Raw genomic sequence first — 21745 nt, forward strand, 5'->3', positions numbered from 1 at the left:
TCTCAGACTGGTCAGAGTATGGGTCATGGGTGGAAGAGACCACATGGGAATCCCACAAATATCGTACCTTGAGTTCTACAGCAGAAAGGTAGGATATAAATAAAGTCGGTCTCTGCTGCTTCTTTGCCACAAGTGTCTACATAGGAACTTAGGAAGCTGACTTTGGCCAAGTCAGACCTTTGGGTCCATCTAGCTCAGTATTGTCTACACACTGACTGGCAGCAGCTATCCTAGGTTTCAGGCAGGAGCCTCTCTCAGCCTAACCTGGAGATCCTGCCTGGAACTCAGTGATCCTGGGACCTTCTGTATGCAAGCAGATGCCCCACCACTAAGCTATGGCCCCACCTCCTAAGGGGAATATCTTGCAGCGGGCAGGGATCGCATGTACTACTCACCCATCCAAATGCAAACCAGGGCAGACCCTGTTTAGCCCAGGGGACAAATGATGCTCGCTGCTACAAGACCAGCTCTCCTCCCCAGCCCGCACATTCCTTCTTCTCTCTCTCTCTCTCTCTCTCTCTCTCTCTCTGAAGGTGCTTGCTTGCAATTCTTTTTTTTGGTAGGGATCAGCTCCAGTTCCATCCCCGTTCAGGCACCCAAGCAAGGAGGCATCTGGGTTTTTTTCCAGCACTTGCCAGGTATTTCCACATCATATTTGACAAGTGCCTCAGGATGTACATACATACATACATACTATATCAGGCAGCCGCGATATAGGAAGATGCTGGAAGGCATCATCTCATACTGCGCAGGAGGAGGCAATGGTAAACCCCTCCTGTATTCTACCAAAAGGAAACCACAGGGCTCTGTGGGTGCCAGGAGTCGAAATCGACTTGACAGCACACTTTACAACGGGTGGGGTGGGGTGGCCAAGGCTCGCCAGTTGTTTGGGAGTTGTAATCCAACAAGAGCTGGGGAGGGGCCTCAGGTCGGCCACCCCCACCTTCTATTGACTCAGACCATTAGTCCTGTATGGTCTACTCCAGGGCTTCCCAACCGATGGCATTCCAGATGTTGGTGAACTGCAACTCTCATCAACCCAAGCCACAATAGACTGTAGCTGGGAGTGATGGGAGTTGTAGTTCATCATCTGGAATTCCACAGGTTGGGAACCCCCTGGTCTACTCCGACTGGCCGCAGTTCTGCAGGGCCTCTCCCAGACCTGCTCTCTGACCCTTTTGACTGGAGATTGGATTTGGAGCAAGACAAGGCATGCGAGGCATGTGGTCTACCACCAGTTTTGACCCCCCCCCCCACACACACACCACTGCCCCACAGCCTGGAAGCTGCCTTATAGCACTGTGTCATCTGCTCTGACCGGCAGCCGCTTCCAGGAGACTCAGAGAGAAAGGTCTTTTCTAGCCCCAAAGGCCTTTTACCAGAGCTGTCAGGGATCATGCAAGCACAGGGGTAGTCTAAGCACGAAGTGCTTCAAAAGTATTCTTCCAGTATTCCACACAACAGTTCTGTAAGGTAGGCCAGCCCTGACCTCCTCTCCAGATGAAGGGTGCGGGGACGGAAGCAGAAAACCCAGAAAGCCCACGTGAACCAGAGGTACTGCAGTGCTCAGCACAGTCTCTGAGCCCAGGAATGTTCAACCGTGGGTCCCTAGATATTGGGCTGCAACTCCCACCATCTCCAGCTACAATGACCAAAGGATGATGGGATTTGTAGTCCAACACCATCTAGGGCCCCAAGGTCGAGATGAGATCCTGGTAACCCTTAAACACCACTAACACTCGCTCTCTTGCTTGGTTGACTATCCTTAGTCTTATGCTCCAGAAGCCTATATTTTAATTTTAAAATGCTACAGGAGGCATTCACAAAGTCTGGAGAAGCCAAGGAGACCCTTACGAGGCACTGCAAAAGGACAGAAGGTTTGCATGAACCAGAAGTCACTTTGCTTTGTTGCCCCAGTTCAGGCACAGTTTATTTACAGAGTAACAGACCGACAATAGAGCCATCCTTCCACGGCTGATCCACATCTATATAGGCAATATGAATGTCTCGCACATTTGGAAGTGCTACCTGGTCAGAAATGATGTGCTTCAACAGCGAGAGAGGGGGGGAAGGCAGAATCATAGAAGGGCCAAACTAGGAACATAGGAACATAGGCAGCTTCTGAGTCCGACCCTTGGTCCCTCTAGCTGGGTATACACAGACTGGCAGTGGCTTCTCCAAGGCTGCAGGCAGGAGTCTCTCTCATCTTATCTTGGAGATGCCAGAGGGGAAACTTGGAACCTTTTTCAAGCAAATGCTCTTCCCAGAGCAGCCCCATCCCCTAAGGGGAATATCTTACAGTGCTCACATAGAGTCTCCCATTCAAATGCAAACCAAGGTGGGCCCTGCTTAGCAAAGGGGACAGTTCATGCTTGTTACCACAAGACCAGCTCTTCTCTCGTAAAAACCAGAAAGCTCCAAGCACGCTTCATTCAAGCACGCGCACACACACACACACAACCTGTTCACATTAAAAATAGGGGGATAGGATCTAATTTTACCCCTAAGGAGGGTAAGTCCATCCTTCCTCCATTGCCTCAAGCGTGCGTGTGTGTGTGTGTCCTATCTCCAATCAGAAGCAAGGCAAGCGGTGAGAAAAGTGTCTGATGACATTCATTTCAACATATAGGCTTTCTTCAACCCAGATGCATGCCATACATTCCTATTGCTCCCCAAACCCTGGTTGCTTGCCAACGTTTTGAGCACGTCATCCTTCAATGCCAAGGGTATCGTGTCATGTGACGTGCCTCTGGGGGCCCCCTCGAGGCAGTGGGGCCCCAAGACAACAGTCTCCCCAAGGGTTCCCAGGAGTCCTTGCGCTGCAGTCTGTACAACAGTCCTGAGAGGTAGCTCAGGATGAGAATCCCCCCAGGTTGCAGATCCACCGGGAAGCTAGTGCTGGAGAAGTCATGGCTAGCAAGTGTGCAGCGAAGGAAATATTTGAACTGGGGACTTCTTCCCAGCCTACAGCCACCACAATACACCACCAAGTCACAAGGTACATGTGAGATAAGATACAAAAGCAAACAGAGAGGATTGTGCCAAGTCAGGAAAGTTAAGCAGGCAAATTCCAGTATTCACAGCACAAGTTCAGTTATACTACAAACATCCATACTCGGACTAAGAGCACAGGTTGACTTGCCCATTGAAGACTACAAGGCAGGGTGTTAGGCAAGGAGAAGTCGATTTCTCAGAGGAGGGTGCGTGGGGGGGGGGGCTCTTGCCACTAGGGAGTCCTTTCCCTCTCAGCTCAGCAGCATTTGGCCTCTCTGCCAAATTACTCAGTAGCGGCACACGCACACACTTGTATGAACTTCCTCCACTTCTCCTAAACCAGGACTCTGAATTCTAGCAGAGTCATAACACGCAGGAGAAGTACGGTAAGACTAGAAAGACACCGAACCACAGATTACAAAAGAACCCAAACTTCTTCTTACAAAGCGTAAAGGCTAAGATCCAGAGAGCTGGGGGTGCTGCCGAGTTCAGACCCAGAAAGAACACAGGCACCCCACAGAAAGAGTCCTAAAGGCAAAACAGACTTTTTAATTATTTTTACAGCACGCCTGGATCTCAAAAAGGGGGCTCTAGTCCAGGGGTTCTCAGGTTTGGGTTCCCAGATGTTCTGGGACTACAACTCCCATCATCCTCAGCCACAAGAGCCTTTGGCCATTGTGGCTGAGGAAGATGGGAGCTGTAGTCCCACAGCAGCTGAGGACCCAAGGTCGAAAAACCCTCCTCTAGACCATGACAGCTTCTGCTACAACAAAGATTCTCAACCTTGGGTCCAGGGATGTTGCTAGACTACAACCCCCATCATTCCCTGCCACAATGGTGTCAGGCATTGTGGCTGGAGATGATGGGACTTGCAGTCCCTCTGAGAACCCAAGCTGAGAATCCCTCTGCTAGCCATTATGGTGCCACGGGGTCGTAAGAGAGTAACTGGGGTGACCCCTCTGGAATCCCAGACTTTGAGAGGGGGCCCCCTGTACCTTTCAGACCTGCCTAGAAGTCAGACTCCCACCAGCGGAGACTTTTCCCCTCCAGCCGCTGCCCTGGCAGAAGAACTCGCAGCGGGTGGAATTCTCCCTTCTTAAAGGCACAGAAGCCCTGGCCGGGCTAGGACTGGGGCTGCTGCTTCTTCCCGCTCGCTCCCTTCGCCAGCTTTCGCAGCAAGCCTTCGACGTCGCGGAGGACGCAGCCCGCCCGCAGCCCTGCCAGCTGCCGCCGGACTGACACCCGCGCCGCAGCCTCACCCAGAAGTGGTCCTTGAACAGCGTCTCCCGCATGGCGGCGGCGGCGGCGGCGGCTCCTGCAAGGGCGGCGACCCTCCCCAGGTGCAAAAGCGCAGCGAGCGAAGAGGGAGCCGCGGAGGCTGCGGCGGCTGTCAAGAGGCGCCGCTGGCCGCCCCAGCCAAGTTCCTCTATTCTTTTTAGCGCCTGCGGCTGCCTGCCTCCGCTGGGCCCTAAAGCCCTCCATTTCCCCGATAGCAGCCAACTTTTCCTCCTCGGGAGAAAAAGGGGGGGGGGGGGAACTTATCCCACTTATGCGGCCCGGAAGCGGGCCGTTGCTCAAGCAGTAGCAGAGCTTCTGGGGGCGGGAAAACAGCTCCCCCTTTTGCCTGGGGGGGAACCCAGCCCCTCCCCAAGAAAAAAGCGGGGGGGGGGACCTTCCCCTCCGAGGGTTTTTTCCTCTCCCATCCACACCTCTAAGCCAAGCACCGACTGGGCACGCAGATGGGGCTAGGTGCCACCTCTCTAGTTGAGCATCTCCCAACAGAGCTGGAAGAAAAGGAACAGAGCCCCCCTTTGCAATCTTAGGGAGCTGCTGCCGCCGCTGCCAGTCTGCGTGGAAGAGACTGAGCTAGATGGGCCCAGGTTTCTGACTCAGGACGGGGCAGCTCCGTAGGTTCATTAGATGCACCTGTGCAGTCTATATGGTTATAATGGTCTTTGATTGCTATACCGCCCCTCCAAAAATGGCTCAGGGCGGTTTACAACAAATAAAAACAGTTAAAATAAATTAACAGTGAAAATAAAAACTAAATCAATTAAACAATCAATATTTAAACATCAAAAACATTCAACACACACACATATCTCTCTCTCTCCCTCCCTCCCTCTCTCCAGCAGGTGAGGCTTTTCCCATACTGAAATGTCCTCTTCTGCATGGATACCAAGCCTATTTTCATATGCTTCCATTATTGTAAGTGCGCCGAGCAGCAGTGTGCTGGAGGGGTGGGATGTAAATATTTTAAATAAATAAATGATTTTTAAATATATATATACAAATATGACAAATATTTATATGCCACTTTTCAACAAAAATTTCCAAAATGATTTAGATAGATAGATAGACAGACAGACAGATAGACAGACAGACAGAGACCCTACCTTTCCTCCAAAGAGCTCAAGATGGTATACTTGGTTCTCACTTTATCTTCACAACAACCCTGTAAAGCTGCTTAAACCAAGAGTAAGCAGCTGGCCGAGGGTCACCCAGTGAGAACATGGCTGCGTGGGGATTTGAACTCAGGTCTTCATAGCCCTAGTCTGGCATTCTAACCACTATACCACCCTAGCTCTAAAAACACCACAAGCAATTGGGTCTTCCTTGGTATCTGGTCGCTCTAGTCAGCAAGCCTGAAGCAAAATGACTGACAGGTGAAAGCTCAACCATGCTTATTCAGAAGTAAGTCCCAGTGATTTCAGGGGGACAGATCTATCTATCTATTTGATTGCTATACCGCCCCTCCAAAAAATGGCTCAGGGCGGTTTACAACAAATAAAAACAATTAAAATCAATTAACAATGAAAATCAAAACTAAACCAATTAAACAGTTAAAATCATTTAGACATTAAAGACATTAGCATTAAAAACAGCATTAGAGATTTAAACCATAAATCTAATTAAAAGCCTGGGTGAATAAATGTGTCTTCAGCACCTTTTAAAAAGTTGTCAGAGATGGGGAGGCTCTTATTTCAACAGGGAGCACATTCCATAGTTAGGATTAAAGGACTGCATGGTATAGTAAAATACCCTGTTTTATAGAGCTTGAGAGCCAGAGGTCTGTAGTGGTTAGGGCAGGGCTAGCCAACCTTAGGTTCTCCAGATGTTGCTGGGTGTACAACTCCCATCAGCCCCTGCTTCAAGGAATTGTCATGGGGTGATGGGAGTTGTAGTCCCATCAACATCTGGAGAGCCTAAGGCTGGCTAGCCCTGGGTCAATGTTTCAGATACCGATGGCATCCTGTGCCCAGGTGTGAAAGGGCTCTCTGTGGGAAAAGAGTAGGATCAAAACGTGACAACAAACAACAACAACAGATAAAGAGAACCACCATGGTGTAGTGCAAGGAATCTTAATGTTGGGTCCCCAAGTTTTATTGGACTTCAACTCCCATAATCCCCAGCTCCAATGTCCTTTGGTTGGGGATTATGGGAGTTGAAGTCCAGTAACATCTGGGGACGCAATGCTGAGAATCCCTGGTGCAGTGGTTAGAGTGCTGGATGAGGATAAGGGAGACCCGAGTTCAAATCCCCATTCAGCCAAGAAACTTGCTCGGTGACTCTGGGCCAGTTGCTTCTTTCTCAGACTAACCTACCTCACAGGGTTGTTGTGTGAGGGTAAACACAGTAGCATGCACTGCTGTGGGCTCCTTGGAGAAACAGCAAGATATACACGTAAAAACTGATAAAATGAATTAATAAAATAACAATCAAAGTTAAAGATACAGGGCCCCTTGGCATCTTATTTGCAAGAACAAACTACTCCCCTGTTATGAATTCTTGGAAAGTCTTTGTTCCTTATCAGTCAATGACTGGAAACACGCCTGGTATTTGCTGGGCTGAACTCAGGATCAAGGAAAGGGAGCTGTGAGTAATGAAGCCCTAGCATGGAAAAGAATCTGAAGGGCACAAAGAAACAGGAAGTTGTAATTCTTGCTGTCAAGCCCTTCCTGCACCCAGCAGAACCCAGGATGAAACCATGGAGGTGGGAACATAGGACGCTGCCATATACCAAGTCAGACCCTTGGTCCATCTAGCTCAGTATTGTCTACACAGACTGGCAGCGGCTTCTCCAAGGTTGCAGGCAGGAGTCTCTCCCAGCCCTGTCTTGGAGATGCCAAGGAGGGAACTTGGAACCTTCTGCATGCAAGCACACAGGTGCTCTTTCCCAGAGTAGCCCCATAACTTGCAATGCTCACATGGAGTCTCCCATTCAGATGCAACCAGGGCAGACCCTGCTTAGCAAAGCAGACAAAGTCATGCTTGCAACCACAAGACCAACTCTTTCCCACCTCTTCTTCAAGTAAAAGCTGGAAGATAACACAGAAGTACCTGTAAGCAACTCATCTGAGGTGGTAGGGCAGGTGTGTCTGTCCTGCTGCCACTCCTGGGATTGCAGTAAAGTACCACTCAAGACCATCAAATGTCCTACTAGTTTTAATAGCTTTATTTTTACATCCAAGACAAGAAGTGCTCACTCACTCTTGGAGGTTCACTGGGAGAGGGTTGCAGCTCAACTAGAGATCAGAGTCTGGGAGATGAATTCTTGAAGGTTATGAATTGTGGAAAGATGGGTGAAAAAGGTGTACTGGTTAGAGTGTTGGACTAGGACCGAGAAGACCCGAGTTCAAATCTCCCTTCAACCATGAAACTCACTGGGTGACTCTGGGCCAGTCATGCATCTCTCAGCCTAACCTACCTCACAGGGTTGTTGTGAGGATAAAAATAACCATGTATACCTCTTTGAGCTCCTCAGAGGAAGAGCGGGATATACATGTAATAAACAAACCAACAAAACAAACCGTTCAGAGGGAGCACTCCTCTTGCTCTCGGGAGGTCTGAGATACCAACCAAGCGCAAAGGACAGAGCTGCTTGGTCTGGATTGGCTAAGAGAGAGGAAGCTCTCCAAGTAAATACCTGTTTACATAACCAGGTGTTCCTGGGTAATTCAACAGTATATATAGGCAAAAGTTCTAGGCAACTGCACAGGCTTGTGGCTAAACCCAGGGCTGTCCTTAGGGCATGGCAACCAAGCAGGGCGACTGCCCTGGGCCCCACTCTTTTAACCCCCATTAGAATTAACTGGAAGGGGGCGCTGCACTGCCCCCCCCCCAACATAAAGACAGATAGAGAAAAGACAACACTGTGGGTACTTTAAAACAACAACAATAACTTACAGTGCTCACACTAAATGAGCACTGTAAGAAGTTCCAAGTTTTCTTCCTGGCACCTCCAAGATAGGGCTGAGAGAGCTTCCTGCCTGCAACCTTGAAGAAGCCGCTGCCAGTCTGTGAAGACAATACCGAGCTAGATGGACCAATGGTCTGACTCAGTAGAAGGCAGCTTCCTATGTGTTCAACCAGCCAGGGGAGAAAAGAGGCATCCCATCCGGATGGAAGGAATAGCCTGCTAATCGAGGCCACACCTTCACCTCCCTGCTTTGGGTGCCTACATCACTGCCTCCCCGGATGGGACATTAAAGGGCAAAAGAGACCTATGCACACATGTCTCTTTCGCCCTTTTATGTCCAATCTGGGGAGGCGGTGATGCAGGGCGCCCAAAGCAAGGAGGTGAGGGACCAGGCTAGCCTTGAGGAGCAGGCTATTCCCTCCAGTAGCAGAGCAGGGGAGAAAACTGCAGCAGCAGCCAGAGGAGGAAGCTGGAAGTTCCCTGCCTCCCAGCAGATCGGCTGCCTCTTTCTCCCTTGGTTGGCTGGACCCTGTAAGTCAGGGTTTCTCAACGTTGGGCCCCCAGATGTTATTGGACTTCAGCTCCCATAATCCCTAGCCCCAGTGGCCTTTGATTGGGGATTATGGGAGTTGAAGTCCAATAACATCTGGGGACCTGACGTTTCGAATCCCTGCTGTAAGTGATCTCTCACCAGCCCTGGGCTGTGTTCTTTTCTCTGGGGGCATGTGTCCTGGGAGGGGTGCTGGCTGCTGCTAGATTTGAGTGGCTCAAATCACTCAGTGTCTGTTCCCTGTGAGTAGGCCCATTGGAAATAATGGGTAACATTCACTGCGTGGTTTTTGCAACTAGCATCCTCCTTCCCCTCACCCTGCCCCAGTCCCAGATCCCAGCCCCAGTCCCAGATGGCGGCAGCCACCACTGGTACATAGTATTCCTAAAAGATCAACACAGTACACACAACTCTCTAGTCTGCATGCATTCCAAACCCTAGGTGCCCTTGTGGCAGAACAGTGTAGACAGAAATGTCAAACATTTGAGCATGGTGTAATGGTTAGCATGCTGGACTAAGACTGAGTTCAAGTCCTCAGTGTCCCCTGAGTTCAAGTCTCCTGCGTTCAAGTCCCCAGTGGGTGATCCTGGGCCATTCGTAGGGGCAGGCTCTAGATCAAATTGTGCCCGAGGTAAGAAGCATCTTTAGCACCCACCTTGGCTTATTCAACTTAATTTCATTTTGTAACCCCCTTTATTACTTTGATGCATACACGATTTATTCCTGTCATCTAAGTCTATAAATATGTGCATATGGACTTGTGAATCTGTATTTATTCATGCCATAAATGAGCAAATAAAAACAATTTGTTTCATTTATTCTTATAGCAGCTTTTTAATTGTAAGAGTAACTGAAATACTTGGCCATCCTGCCCCTTCAAGCCTGCCCCTAAACCCAGCCCTGCTAATCACCGCCTCTCAGTCTAACCCAACTCACAGGATTGTTGTGAGAATAAAACAGATGGGGAGAATGATGTATCGTGTCAAAGTTCCCCAGAGGAAGGTGGAATAAAATTTTAATTCTGAAAAATTATGAGATGATGTGATTCGATAATCACTAGCAAAAACCTGTGCAATGTGTTGAAAAGTCTGTTCTTGTATCTCTGTCAGCAAAAAGTATCTCTCGTATCTCTCTCGAATCTCTGTCAGCAAAAAGTCTGTTCTTGTATCTCTGTCAGCAAAAGATTAGAAACAAGCCTCCAGTCCAGCATGTGGGGCCTCTTTCCCCCTCCCCTAAAATTCTGTGAAAGGGCCTGAGACGTACCCAGAACAGACATGGGCAGTCCTTCTGATCTTGGGTCCCTTCTGACAGTGAGCAGTAGTAGCTTCTGCAAACTGACCCATCAGAATAATAGAAGCATAGCATTTCACAGGTGGAAGCAAACTTGGAGGTCCTCTAAAAGTGCAGGAAACTTCTCTCCCTGAGAAATGGCTGTCCAGCCTTTGTGGGGAAACCTCCAGCAAAGGAGAACCAACTACTGCCAAACCGCTCTTAACAGGTATGCCTAACGTCTAGCCTAAATCTGCTGCCTTGTAATTTCAACCCATTGTTTCTCATCCTGTTCTCAGGAGCAATAAAGAAGATGTCCACTGCTTCTTCTTCTGTGTGACAGTCTTCAGCTATCTGAAAGCAGCTATCATATCTGTTCTTCATAGGACTTGGTTTCCAAACCCCTCACTAGCTTTGTTGCCGTCCTCTGAATTCGTTCCAGTTTATCTACATCTTTCTTACAAGGGAAGCCCAGAGTTGTATTTGTAGGGGAGGAATGGCAGTTCTGTCCCCAAGTAGCAAAGCAAAACCAGTTTGGTGAGAAAGCAGCAAAGCAAGAGGTCTTGAGATAGTTCTTTAGTATTGAAGAACTCCAAGGATTTATTTAAAGAAAAGGTTACAAATAAATGTGAAAGAACCTGCAGCTTAATTTCAGCTGTAGCTCATGGCTGACGTAAAGTAAAATAAAGTGTGTCATCGGGACGGTGTCGACTCCTGGCAACCACAGAGCCCTGTGGTTGTCTTTGGTAGAATACAGCAGGGATTTACCATTGCCATCTCCCATGCAGTATGAGATGATGCCTTTCAGCATCTTCCTCTATTGCTGCTGCCCGATATAGGTGTTTCCCATAAGAGCGGGGATTTGAACTGGCAATCTCTGGCTTGCTAGTCTCAGTCATTTCCCCGCTGCGCCCTTAGGTGGCTCATGGCTGAAGAGAGAAACCAAAGTTAACAGCTGACTCTGAAGAGACAAAATTGAGACTAACACTGGAAGAACAAAGAAGGGAAGAGTCCAGCACTTTTATCGATCACCCTAACCGCCCCCCAGTGGTCACTATGAGACATTGCAGCGGAGAGCTGATGCTGCCAGGGTCCTTGCTCCAACAGTATTCAAATAAGGTCTGGCCAGCACAAAACAGAGTCGTGCCTACATCTTGTGATCTGGGCACTATGCTTCCGCCTAAGATTGCATGAGCTTAGATTTACAGGTGAAACTCGGAAAATTAGAATATCGTGCAAAAGTCCATTAATTTCAGTAATGCAAATTAAAAGGTGAAACTGATATATGAGACAGACGCATTACATGCAAAGCGAGATAAGTCAAGCCTTAATTTGTTATAATTGTGATGATCATGGTGTACAGCTCATGAAAACCCCAAATCGGACCTCTGAAAAGTATACAGTATACTGTGCTTGATTGGCCAGCAAACTCGCCTGACCTGACCCCATAGAGAACATGGGGCATTGCCAAGAGAAGGATGAGAGACATGAGACCAAACAATGCAGAATTGCTGAAGGCCACTAATGAAGCATCCTGGTCTTCCATAATACCTCATCAGTGCCACAGGCTGATAGCATCCATGCCACGCCGCATTGAGGCAGTAATTGCTGCAAAAGGGGCCCAAACCAAGTACTGAATACATATGCATGCTTATACTTTTCAGAGGTCCGATATTGTTCTATTCTTCAATCCTTGTCTTCTTGGTTCCATGTAATATTCTAATTTTCTGAGATTGTGGATTTGGGGTTTTCATGAGCTGTCCGCCATGATCATCACAATTATAACAAATTAAGGCTTGACTTATCTCGCTTTGCATGTAATGTGTCTGCCTCATATATCAGTTTCACCTTTTAATTTGCATTACTGAAATTAATGGACTTTTGCACGATATTCTAATTTTCCGAGTTTCACCTGTATGCCTGACCTAACATCTCACTCACTCAATGACAGAAGGACAATTTTTACCGATTCCTCTTGAAAAAATACCCATGAGTGAGCCCTGGGCAGCAAAGGGAAGGGAGGACTGCCAAAAACCACCCCCTTTGCACTGCCAATGAAATGTTCTTACACAAGGGCAGCTTGGGTCTAGATCAGGTCTGATCAACGTAGGCCCTGCCCCCCAGCTGTTTTTGAACTACAACTCCCATAATCCGAAGCCACAATAGCCAGGGATTAACGGGAATTGTAGGCCAACATCTGCAGGCGGGCCAAAGTTGAGCAGCTCTGGTCTAGATGCTGGCCATTGGCCATTTCTCGGTTCCCATAAAACCACCAAATTGGTAAAAAAATGTAGTAGGCCAGGGAAACCTTTTCTCTAATCTCCAGTAATGGGATTAGATATTTTTGAAGAGATCAGTTTACCAAGTGAAAAGGGTAAAAGTCTTAGATCAGCCCAAAGTTGAGGTGGGCAAACTAGGCCCTCCAGCTGTTGTTGAACTACAACTCCCATCATCCCTCACCTGAGTTCCCATTATTTAAAGAAAAGGTTACAAACAAATGTGAAAGAGCCTGCAGCTTAATTTCAGCTGTAACTCATGGCTGAAGTAAAGTAAAATAAAGTGTGCCTTCGAGTTGTTGTTAAACTACAACTCCTATCATCCCTCACCTGGGGATGATGGGAAGTGGAGTTCAACAACAGCTGGAGGGCCGAGTTTGCCCACCCCTGATATATACCCTGATTCCTGAAGCAATAAGAACCGAATGAACATGTTATTTATATCAGTTCACATTGGCACTGAACCTCTGGTATATGCAGGTTAAAATACAGGAAAATGTACAATTGGAGGAAAAGATTGCATTATCTTTTCCAGACGCGCCATCACACGGCTGGCTCATTTTGCCCACAAAGAAGCCTAGGTTCCTGTCACATGCACCACTCCCAAAGCCAGTACCCTTCATCCTGTCCGTGCACACTTGGCTTTTCTTGCCCAGTTATAACAGAGGATGTCTAAGTGAGAAACCACCCACTCTTGAAATGGGTCAGCACTGCAGCACAGTGTATTGCAAGGCAACAGCCCACTCATTGCCACAGAAGGGAGACTCCACCTGTTCTTCCGGTTCAGCCAGACTAATGGAGTTACTAAAAATACAACCGACAACGAGGAAGGCCAAGGAAGAGAATTTCCTGAGTTGTGCACTCCCCATGAAATAACAATAAGAAGCGAGAGGAAGTCCCCAACTTTTGTTCTCTCTGGCTGCTGAGAACAATAATTGAATCGGATTACTTATTTATTTATTTAACAAATTTCTATGCCGTCCCAAACTCACGTCTCTGGGCGGTTTACAAGAAAAAAATACCATTAAAACAAAATTAAAACATGGAAACAATTTTAAATCTAAAGCATGTTAAAAGTGTTAATTATTAAAACTGTAAATCTAATTAAAAGCCTGGGTGAACTGGCTTTTAATAGTCTGTCTTGAGTGACCTTTCCAAAGTTGTCAGAGACGGGGAGGCTCTTATTTCAACAGGGAGAGGATTCCAAGGCCTTGAGGCGGCAACAGAAAAGTTCTGTCCCTGGGTAACCACCAGACGGGCCAGTGGCAACTGTAGATGAACCACTCCAGATGATCTAAATGGGCAGTGGGGATCATGGCAAAGAAGACATTCTCTTAAATAATTTGCCCTTATTTTCTCACCAAGGCAGTCATAAAGGAATAGGGGTCAGCAACTGGAAGCCCTTGAGCCTAATCCGGCCCCTAAAAGGTATGCTAGCTGGTCCCCAGGTTGCCAACCCAGAAGCAAAAGAAGACTGTAGTGGGCAAAGGAACTTGTCAGATGAAAGATGTTAGAGCCTAGCCTGGCCTCCCGAAAATTCGTTGCAGACCCGGACTCGACAACGTTGCTTGTTAAAGGGGAATCATGCAGAATTCACATGACTATAAAGGGACAGAATTTGGCAGGAGATGAGCAGCAAGGGGTACCTTACTGTCATGGCCCAGACCTCTGAGTCAGAAGAGACAGAGGAGGAGTGGGAGGACTTGATTGGGAGAGCAGGCTCAGAAGCACAGCAGGAGGACTTGGCTGTGAGAACAGACTCTGAAGCTGAGCTGGAACGGCAGCAGACAGGGGAATCTGAACAGCCGGCAGAGATGAGGGCTCAGGAGACTGATCAGGAGGAAGCTGGAATTTCACCTGTATTAAGAAGATGTCTCAAGAGAAAGGCTCAGTGGGAGACACGCAGGTGCAAGATCTCACAGGAGAGGAGTCAGGAAAGCCTGATTGGCTGCTGGTTATCTCAAGCCCTATATCAAGCAGACCCTGTTCCTGACACGTTATTGTCAGCAATGTTGCCTACCGCAACAGTGTTCCTCGTACTTAGAATTGTTCACTCTTTCTTGTTTCAGCCTGTCCTTGTTCTGTTCCTTCCTTGCTCCTGTGTTTCAGTTATTGCTCAGATATCGTAGAGGGGGGTACCTAGTTTAGTTTCAAGGGACTTTATTTTGCTTATACTACTTTATCTTTGACAGTCATTCTTTGCTTGCATCCATGCAGCTAAGCTGCTACTCTTATTTACAGAATTTTGATCTTGACACTCAGAAGTGGAGATGAAGGGATCGTAAATCCTCTTGGGTCAGCCGTGGCAATAGATTTACAACACTTACATGTGTACAGAGCTACAGAAAAAAGAGGCTCAGCCCAGGGCTTCCCAACCTTGGGTCCACTGAAGCTGTTGGACTACAACTCCCATCATCCCCAGGCTGATGCTATTGTGGCAGGGGTTGATGGCAGTTGTAGTTCAACAGGTTTAGATCTGCCTGTTCTGGATGGGGTTACACTCCCCCTGAAAGATCAGATACTTAGCTTGAGAGTGCTCTTGGATCCAGGGGCGTAACGAGGCTGGAATGGGCCCAGAGACAAAATTTTTAAATGGGCCCCTCGCTGATACACACACACTCACTTCACATGTGACTTGCCTCGGGGGGCCCCTCGAGGCATGGGGGGCCCCAGGCAGCCACCTCCCCTTGCCTAATGGTAGTTACGCCCCTGCTTGGATCCCAAACACTCTCTGGTTTGTCAGGTTGAGGCAGTGGCCAGGAGCACTTTTTATCAGCTTCGGCTGATATGTCAGCTATGCCCATTTCTGGAGGTCCATGACCTTAAAATGGTAGTACATATGCTGGTAACCTTTAGGCTTGACTACTGTAATGCACTCTACGTGGGGCTGCCATTGTGCGTAGTCCAGAAACTACAACTGGTACAAAATGTGGCAGCCAGATTGGTCTCTGGGTTCACCCAAAGGGACCACATAACACCAATTTTGAAAGAATTGCATTGGCTGCCAATCTGTTTCCGGGCGAAATACAAAGTGCTGGTTATTACTTACAAGGCCCTCATCAGCTTGAGTCCAGGTTACAAGAGAGTGCCTTCTTTGACATGAACCCTGTAGCCTGTTAAGATCATCTGGAGAGGTCCAGCTACGCTTGCCACTGCCGCCTCATTTGGTGGGTGGTGACTCAGGACTGGCCCTTCTCTGCGGCTGCCCCGGGGCTTTGGAAGATGCTCCCTATTGAAATAAGAGCATCTCCTTCTCTGTTTGCCTTTAGGAGGACCCTCAAGACATACCTGTTTTCTCAGGCTTTTAACTGAACTTTAAACAAAATTATTTAATGTGTTTTTATCTGTAACCTTGCTTTATTTGTTTTGTGAATTATAGCTGTTTTATACTTTTGTCTTTTTAAAAAAATATCTGTTGGCAGTATTGGAAGGATGTTTTGTGAAGGTGCCCTATGATCAAAGATTATGCCCCTGCCAGAATGGTGAAGTGGAGACTATGGAACATCTGATGCTGAAGTGCAGATTTTATACTGAATTAAGGGGAAAGCTTCTCTCCCCACTACTAACTCATTACAATCCTAATTGCCCTTCTGATGGGGACAAGGTCCTTTTCCTGCTTACTGCTAGGTCAGCGTATGCTTACAGGAGAGTAGCAAAATTTCTCTTCATAGCAAGCAAGATTTGGTTTAGAGTGATTGAGGCATGAGATGCTGGGTTGTGCACTTCAGATTAACCAGTTTTATTTGAACAAAATTAGCCATGTATACGATATTTGAAGATATTGATGTTTTATGTATTTTATGTATTTACTGCTGTTGTTTCTTTTTCTTTTTGTATTTATGCTGGCCTTGGGCCGAAATAAACAAATACATACATACAAATATCTGTTGAATTTTCTAATTTGTACACCGCCTAGAGATGTATATATCAGGTGGTATGGAAATATGATAAATAAATAAAATAAATAATATATGGCCACCCAGAGTTGGGAGCTCCTGAGGAGTCCCTGGGTGGAATCTTGTCTCTGCTATTGGTTATCTCTGTCTCAACCTCCTTCCCATCTACAGTATGGGGTAAATAATATTGATCTGCTTTGCAGGGTGTGTGTGTGTGTGTGTGTGTGTGTGTGTGTATGTATGTATGATAGGGGATGCATCCTGAATGCAGGATGCAGCCCTGTTTGCAAGCTAAACCACATGCCCCACCCCCACCCCCCGTCTGGCGTCAGTAGGGTTGCCATATTCTGGCTTTCCAAATCCGGGGGCCTAATTTGAATTTTATGTAAATTGGCTTTGAAATCATTTTTGAGCAGCTTAGAAAATCAGGGTGAGATGCTTAAAATTGGGGCGAAACCCGGACTTTCAAGGGGCATGGCAACTCTAGGCGTCAGACATAGGGGGCGTGGTTGGGGCATGGGGGCGGCCCCTGAGGGGTGGCAGCCCAGGTTCTTTGAACCCGTTTGCACAGTGGTGGCTCCGCCCTTGACCACACCACCCAGGACAGACTAAAGAGGCCTTGGGGACCCCCAGGGGCTGTGGAGGCCCTGGACTTCAGCCCCCAAGTCCAGAGGTAAGAACGCCTCTGCGCCCCCACCCTTCCCCCCAGCCTCTGGCAAGCTAGTCATGTACGCCTACCAGTATGCCCAGGCTTTGGTTTTCAGCATGTAGTGGAATTAATAATAATAATAATAATAATAATAATAATAATTCGATTTCTATACCGCCTTCCAAAAATGGATCAGGGCGGTTTACATAGAGAAATAATAAATAAATAAGATGGCTCCCTGTCCCCAAAGGGTTCACAATCTAAAAGAAACATAAGACAGACACCAGCAACAGTCACTGGAGGTCCTGTGCTGGGGGTAGGTCGGGCCAGTTACTCTCCCCCTTCTAAATAAAGAGAATCACCATGGTAAAAGTTGCCTCTTTGCCAAGTTAGCAGGGGGTTGCTGGGGAAACATTGCAAACTGGATCCTGCATGTGGGCAGCCGGGATGTGCAAGTCGGTTCATCGTAGCCAAAGACCCACACAAGGCCCCCAGGAGACTTGTGTGACTGTGCCCCATAGACGTTATGCATATCACAGCCCTGCCCATAAAACATATTCACTATTACTAACCATCCACCCACCCATGCCTATGAGAGCCATTTGTGGTGCATGGATGGCCTAAAAGATGATGATGATGATGATGATTTATTTTATTTATTATTATTAATAATAATTTTTAAAGAGAGCAGTAAGCGAACTCACAGTTTATAGAGCATGTGCCCCTGCCTGCCTAGTCACTGGAAAGCAACACTTACTCACCACAGGAAACAGAGTGGCTATACACAAACCTAAATACCAGTCATTCTTCTGATCTGTATCTCATCTTGCTAGCATGCTGATGTTCTAGAAAAAAAGGGTTCCCTACCGATGGTACCCCAGCTGTTGCTGCTGGATAACAACTCCCATCATCCTTGGCCACAATGAATTGTGACTGGGGATGGTGAGCATCGTAGTTCAGCATCTGGAATACCACAGGTTGGGAACCCCTGTTCTAGAAGGCTGACACAAAACCATGGCAGCCGTCATCAATGAATCTACATGCTGATATCCAGCCCATAAATGGAATGGAATACATTGCTTCTGTGGGTGGGCAAACATCCTTCACATTGTCAGCCAGTCACTGAATTGATTGGCAGCTCTCTTCCCTCCCCCCCTGCCCCATTTCCTCTAGGAGGGGTTTCCAGATATTGTACTACAACTCCCATCATCCCTGGCCACAATGGGCTTTGTCCACTGTAGCTGTGGCCAATGGGAGGTGTAGTTCAACCACACCTGGCAACCCATACCTGTCTTTCCATGTGCTTACAAGCCCAACATGACATCTGGTGAGTCTTAAAAGCCGAATTAAACACACCTTCTAGGACCATTTGTTGTTCCTTTCCTTCTCTAGCTATAAATTTCCTACCTTCCTTGGCAGAGACGTCTCTTTGAAAATGGCCCTTTCCATAGAAGGAAAAGTACTCAATATTAACTCCATCCGTCTGTCGTCTTTCCCCCTTCCAGCTCCAGAGAAGGCTGGTGTCATGTAACTGGTGCTCAGGTGTAAGGAACAGGTTGGAATGAGCCTGTGTCCTGGAAGGATTTATCCACAGGCAAAGTGTGACAGCATGAAGGAAGTCTGTGGGGAAAACATCATCACCAGGAAACATCAACACCAGGAAATATCATCCTACAATTATGTGCTTTCCCAGCCAGTCTTCCAGAAATCCCCAGAGATGGCACAGTGTAGAATCCAAGGTGGGCGTGCAAGTAGGTACACCAAAGGGTGGCAATTATGTCCCTGGCAGGATCTCCAGATGGGGCTGGGAAAGATTCCTCCTACCTGAAACCTTGAAAAGCTGCTTCCAGCCACGGTAGACAGTACTGACCTATATGGACCAAGGGTCTGACTCCGTATAAGGCAGCTTCTATGTTTTTGCGTCCCTCTCTAGTCCAGCACCGCATTTTCCGCATTGGCCAACCAGATTATTTATTTATTTATTATTTATCCAATTTCTCTTCCTCCCTTCCAAAAATGGCTCAGGGCAGTTTACACAGAGAAATAACAAACAAATAAAATGGATCCCTGTCCCCAAAGAGCTCACAATCTAAAAAGAAACATAAGACAGACACCAGCAACAGTCACTGGAGGTCCTGTGCTGGGGGTGGAGAGGGCCAGTTACTCTCCCCCTGCTCAATAAAGAGAATCACCATGGTAAAAGGTGCCTCTTTGCCAAATTAGCAGGGCCTCCAGGAAGCCCACAAACCAGGCAGGAAGAAGTTAGAGTTTTTAGTTGATGTGTTAAGCTGAATTTTGATTGTTTTCACTGTAAATTTCATGTTTTAATTGTGTAAATTTTGTTTGTGTTATTATAAACTGCCTGGAGACTTTGGTAGACGGCAGTATATATAATGTATTAAATAAATAAATAAAACATACTGCTGTTCCTGCTCAGCACCTGATATTTGCAGGAATACTGCCTCTGAATATGGAAGTTCCACACAGTCATCATGACTAATAGCCAGTGACAGACCAGTCTTCCTCCATGATTGTGTCTAAAGCCCTTTTAAAGCCATATAAGCTAGTGGGCATCACGCCACATCCTGCTACATTTCTATCCACATTCTTACCTTTTGCTAATCAACGGCTAGTTATAGTAAAACCTGCCCAGACATGCAGCAAAATGAGGTGGTGGACGGGTATAACAACCTGAATATTTCCCTACATTAAACATCTCCACACAGAAAGAAAACCAGCAAACAAAGGGCTGAGCCACAATCTCTCCCTCTGATGTGCTACTTTTCTGTTTGAAAGGCCTTTGTTACTGTAAAAAACAACACAACACATGGCTGAGCATTTTACAATGCATTTACCCACTTGCAGCCTGGTGGGTTACAGTTCACCCTACCACTTGAGAACTTGGCCACCTAATTCTCCTGCCTGTTAGGTCCAGCGAAAGATCTGAGAGATCAAAACCTCCGTTGATCCACTGAGGGTTTCACCCTTGACACCTCACCTTCGACACCTCGGGTATGAGTGAATTGGCTCAATTTATTGTGCAGACAGGGTTTTTCTCAAACCTGGGTCCCCAGATGTTGTTGGACTACAACTCCCATCATCCTCTGCCATGATAGCCCTTGATGATTGGAGTTGTCCTCCAACAACATCTGGGGACCCAAGTCTGAGAACCCTTGGTGTAAGATTAATTCTTGCTCCTTTACCTTTTGGGTCAAGGATTCTAAAAAGATGGCCCTAACTTTGTTTTTTGTTGTGAAAGCAGCAGTGCAGGTGAAAGACAGATGAGTGGTGCCCTCCAGTCGCGTGTGTGATTGGTCACAAAAATGCAGGGACCTGAGCCAAGGAAGGAAATTTTGACTGCTGGCAGATGGAAAGTACGTGCCAATTCTGTGCAGAGTGGATGAACTCCTTGACTTTTCCACCTCTGACTCCTGCTATCTTGTGCCTCTTCATGCATCACTTGATCATCTCCAGAGTTGCTCAAACCAGAGATCCTCAGATTAACTGTTTGCACCAGTGCATAACTCATGCTAAAAATAAGGGTGCAGTTATTCCACACAGCCCATTGGATCAGGAAGTCCTGAAATGCTTCTATTTGAAAAGGCTGAAGTCACTGAGACCTAATACGTATGATCATCAGGAACAAAGGAAGCTACCTTATACTGAGTCAGACCCTTGGTCCATCTAGCTCAGTATTATCTACCCAAACTGGCAGCGGCTTCTCCAAGACTGCAGGCAGCAGTGTCTCCCAGCCCTATCTCGGAGATTCTGCCAGAGAGGGAACTTGGAACCTTCTGCATGCAAGCATGCAGATGCTCTTCCCAGAGGGCCCCCATCCTCTAAGGGGGATATCAATCTTACAGTGTTCACACATGGAGTCTCCCATTCAAACACAAACCAGGGCAGACCCTGCCTAGCAAAGAGGAACAATTCAGGCTTGCTGCCACAAGACCAGCTCTCCTCCCATAGATCAGTGCAGGCTGGTTGCCAGTTCTCTGTGACCAGTGGAGCCTCACGGCCTTTGGGAGCCTGAAGCAGGTTGCCAAATGCCACCCCTGTTGTGTGCCCCCTCCAGTTTAAAAGCAGAAGGGCATCTTATTTATGTGATTATTTATTTATTCGATTTCTATACCACCCTTGCAAAAACGGCTCAGGGCGGTTTACACAGAGAAATAACAAATAAACAAGCTGGCCCGGGTGCAGAGCATCTGTGCTTCCCATTCTCCCCCTTGCTTCCTCCCCCAGCTCTCCCCCATTTCTCAGCCCACCAGCCGCAGCCGCTTTCTCTCCCACTGTGGCAACCGTTTTCTTTCTCCCACCACTGTTTTCCCCGCCACCACTGTTTTCTCCCCCCTTTACCATTTTCTCCCTCCCCGCCACCACTACTTTCTTCCCCCCGTCTGTCTGCATGCCTGACCGCCACCACTTTCCTCTGCCCCTCCCAGTAGCTCGCTCACAAACTCTCATGAGAGCTGCCACGCATGGGATTAGTGATGAGTACGTCTTAGAGAACTATATATATAGATAAGTTGGGTCCCTGTCCCCAAAGGGCTCACAATCTAAAAAGAACATAAGAGAGACACCAGCAACCGTCACTGGAGGTCCTGTGCTGGGGGTGGACAAGGCCAGTTACTCTCTGCCTGCTAAATAAAGAGAATCACCACGTTAAAAAGGTGCCTCTTTGCCCAGTTAGCAGGGGACTTGCCACTTCCCCATTGTTCCAACAAGCTGCTGCCTGAGATGGCCACCTCACCTTGCCTCAAGGAAGGGCCATCTCTGCCTGTGGCTGCATCCTGTACTTCTCTGGTAATGTTTGTAATGTTGTTTTTTAAAGTAACTTATTATATCCCACCTTTCCACCGCCAAACTGGAGATGCCCACAGCAGCTTCCAAGTCACACACCATAAAACA

At 47.5% G+C, this 21745-nt stretch overlaps 1 protein-coding gene across 1 annotated transcript in view; it reads right to left on the minus strand.

Annotated features, from left to right (window-relative positions):
* Nucleotides 1-4400, minus strand: part of PSTPIP2 (proline-serine-threonine phosphatase interacting protein 2) — a 60615-nt gene extending 56215 nt beyond the window's left edge. Inside the window, exon 1 of the mRNA XM_053288731.1 lies at nucleotides 4254-4400. Within this exon, the coding sequence (XP_053144706.1) occupies nucleotides 4254-4286 (33 nt within the window). The 5' untranslated portion in view covers nucleotides 4287-4400. The remainder of the gene's footprint in view (nucleotides 1-4253) is intronic.
* Between the last annotated feature and the right edge of the window lie 17345 nt (nucleotides 4401-21745).

Source organism: Hemicordylus capensis, chromosome 2 (genome assembly GCF_027244095.1).
Source record: "Hemicordylus capensis ecotype Gifberg chromosome 2, rHemCap1.1.pri, whole genome shotgun sequence".
Classification (NCBI taxonomy): domain Eukaryota; kingdom Metazoa; phylum Chordata; class Lepidosauria; order Squamata; family Cordylidae; genus Hemicordylus; species Hemicordylus capensis.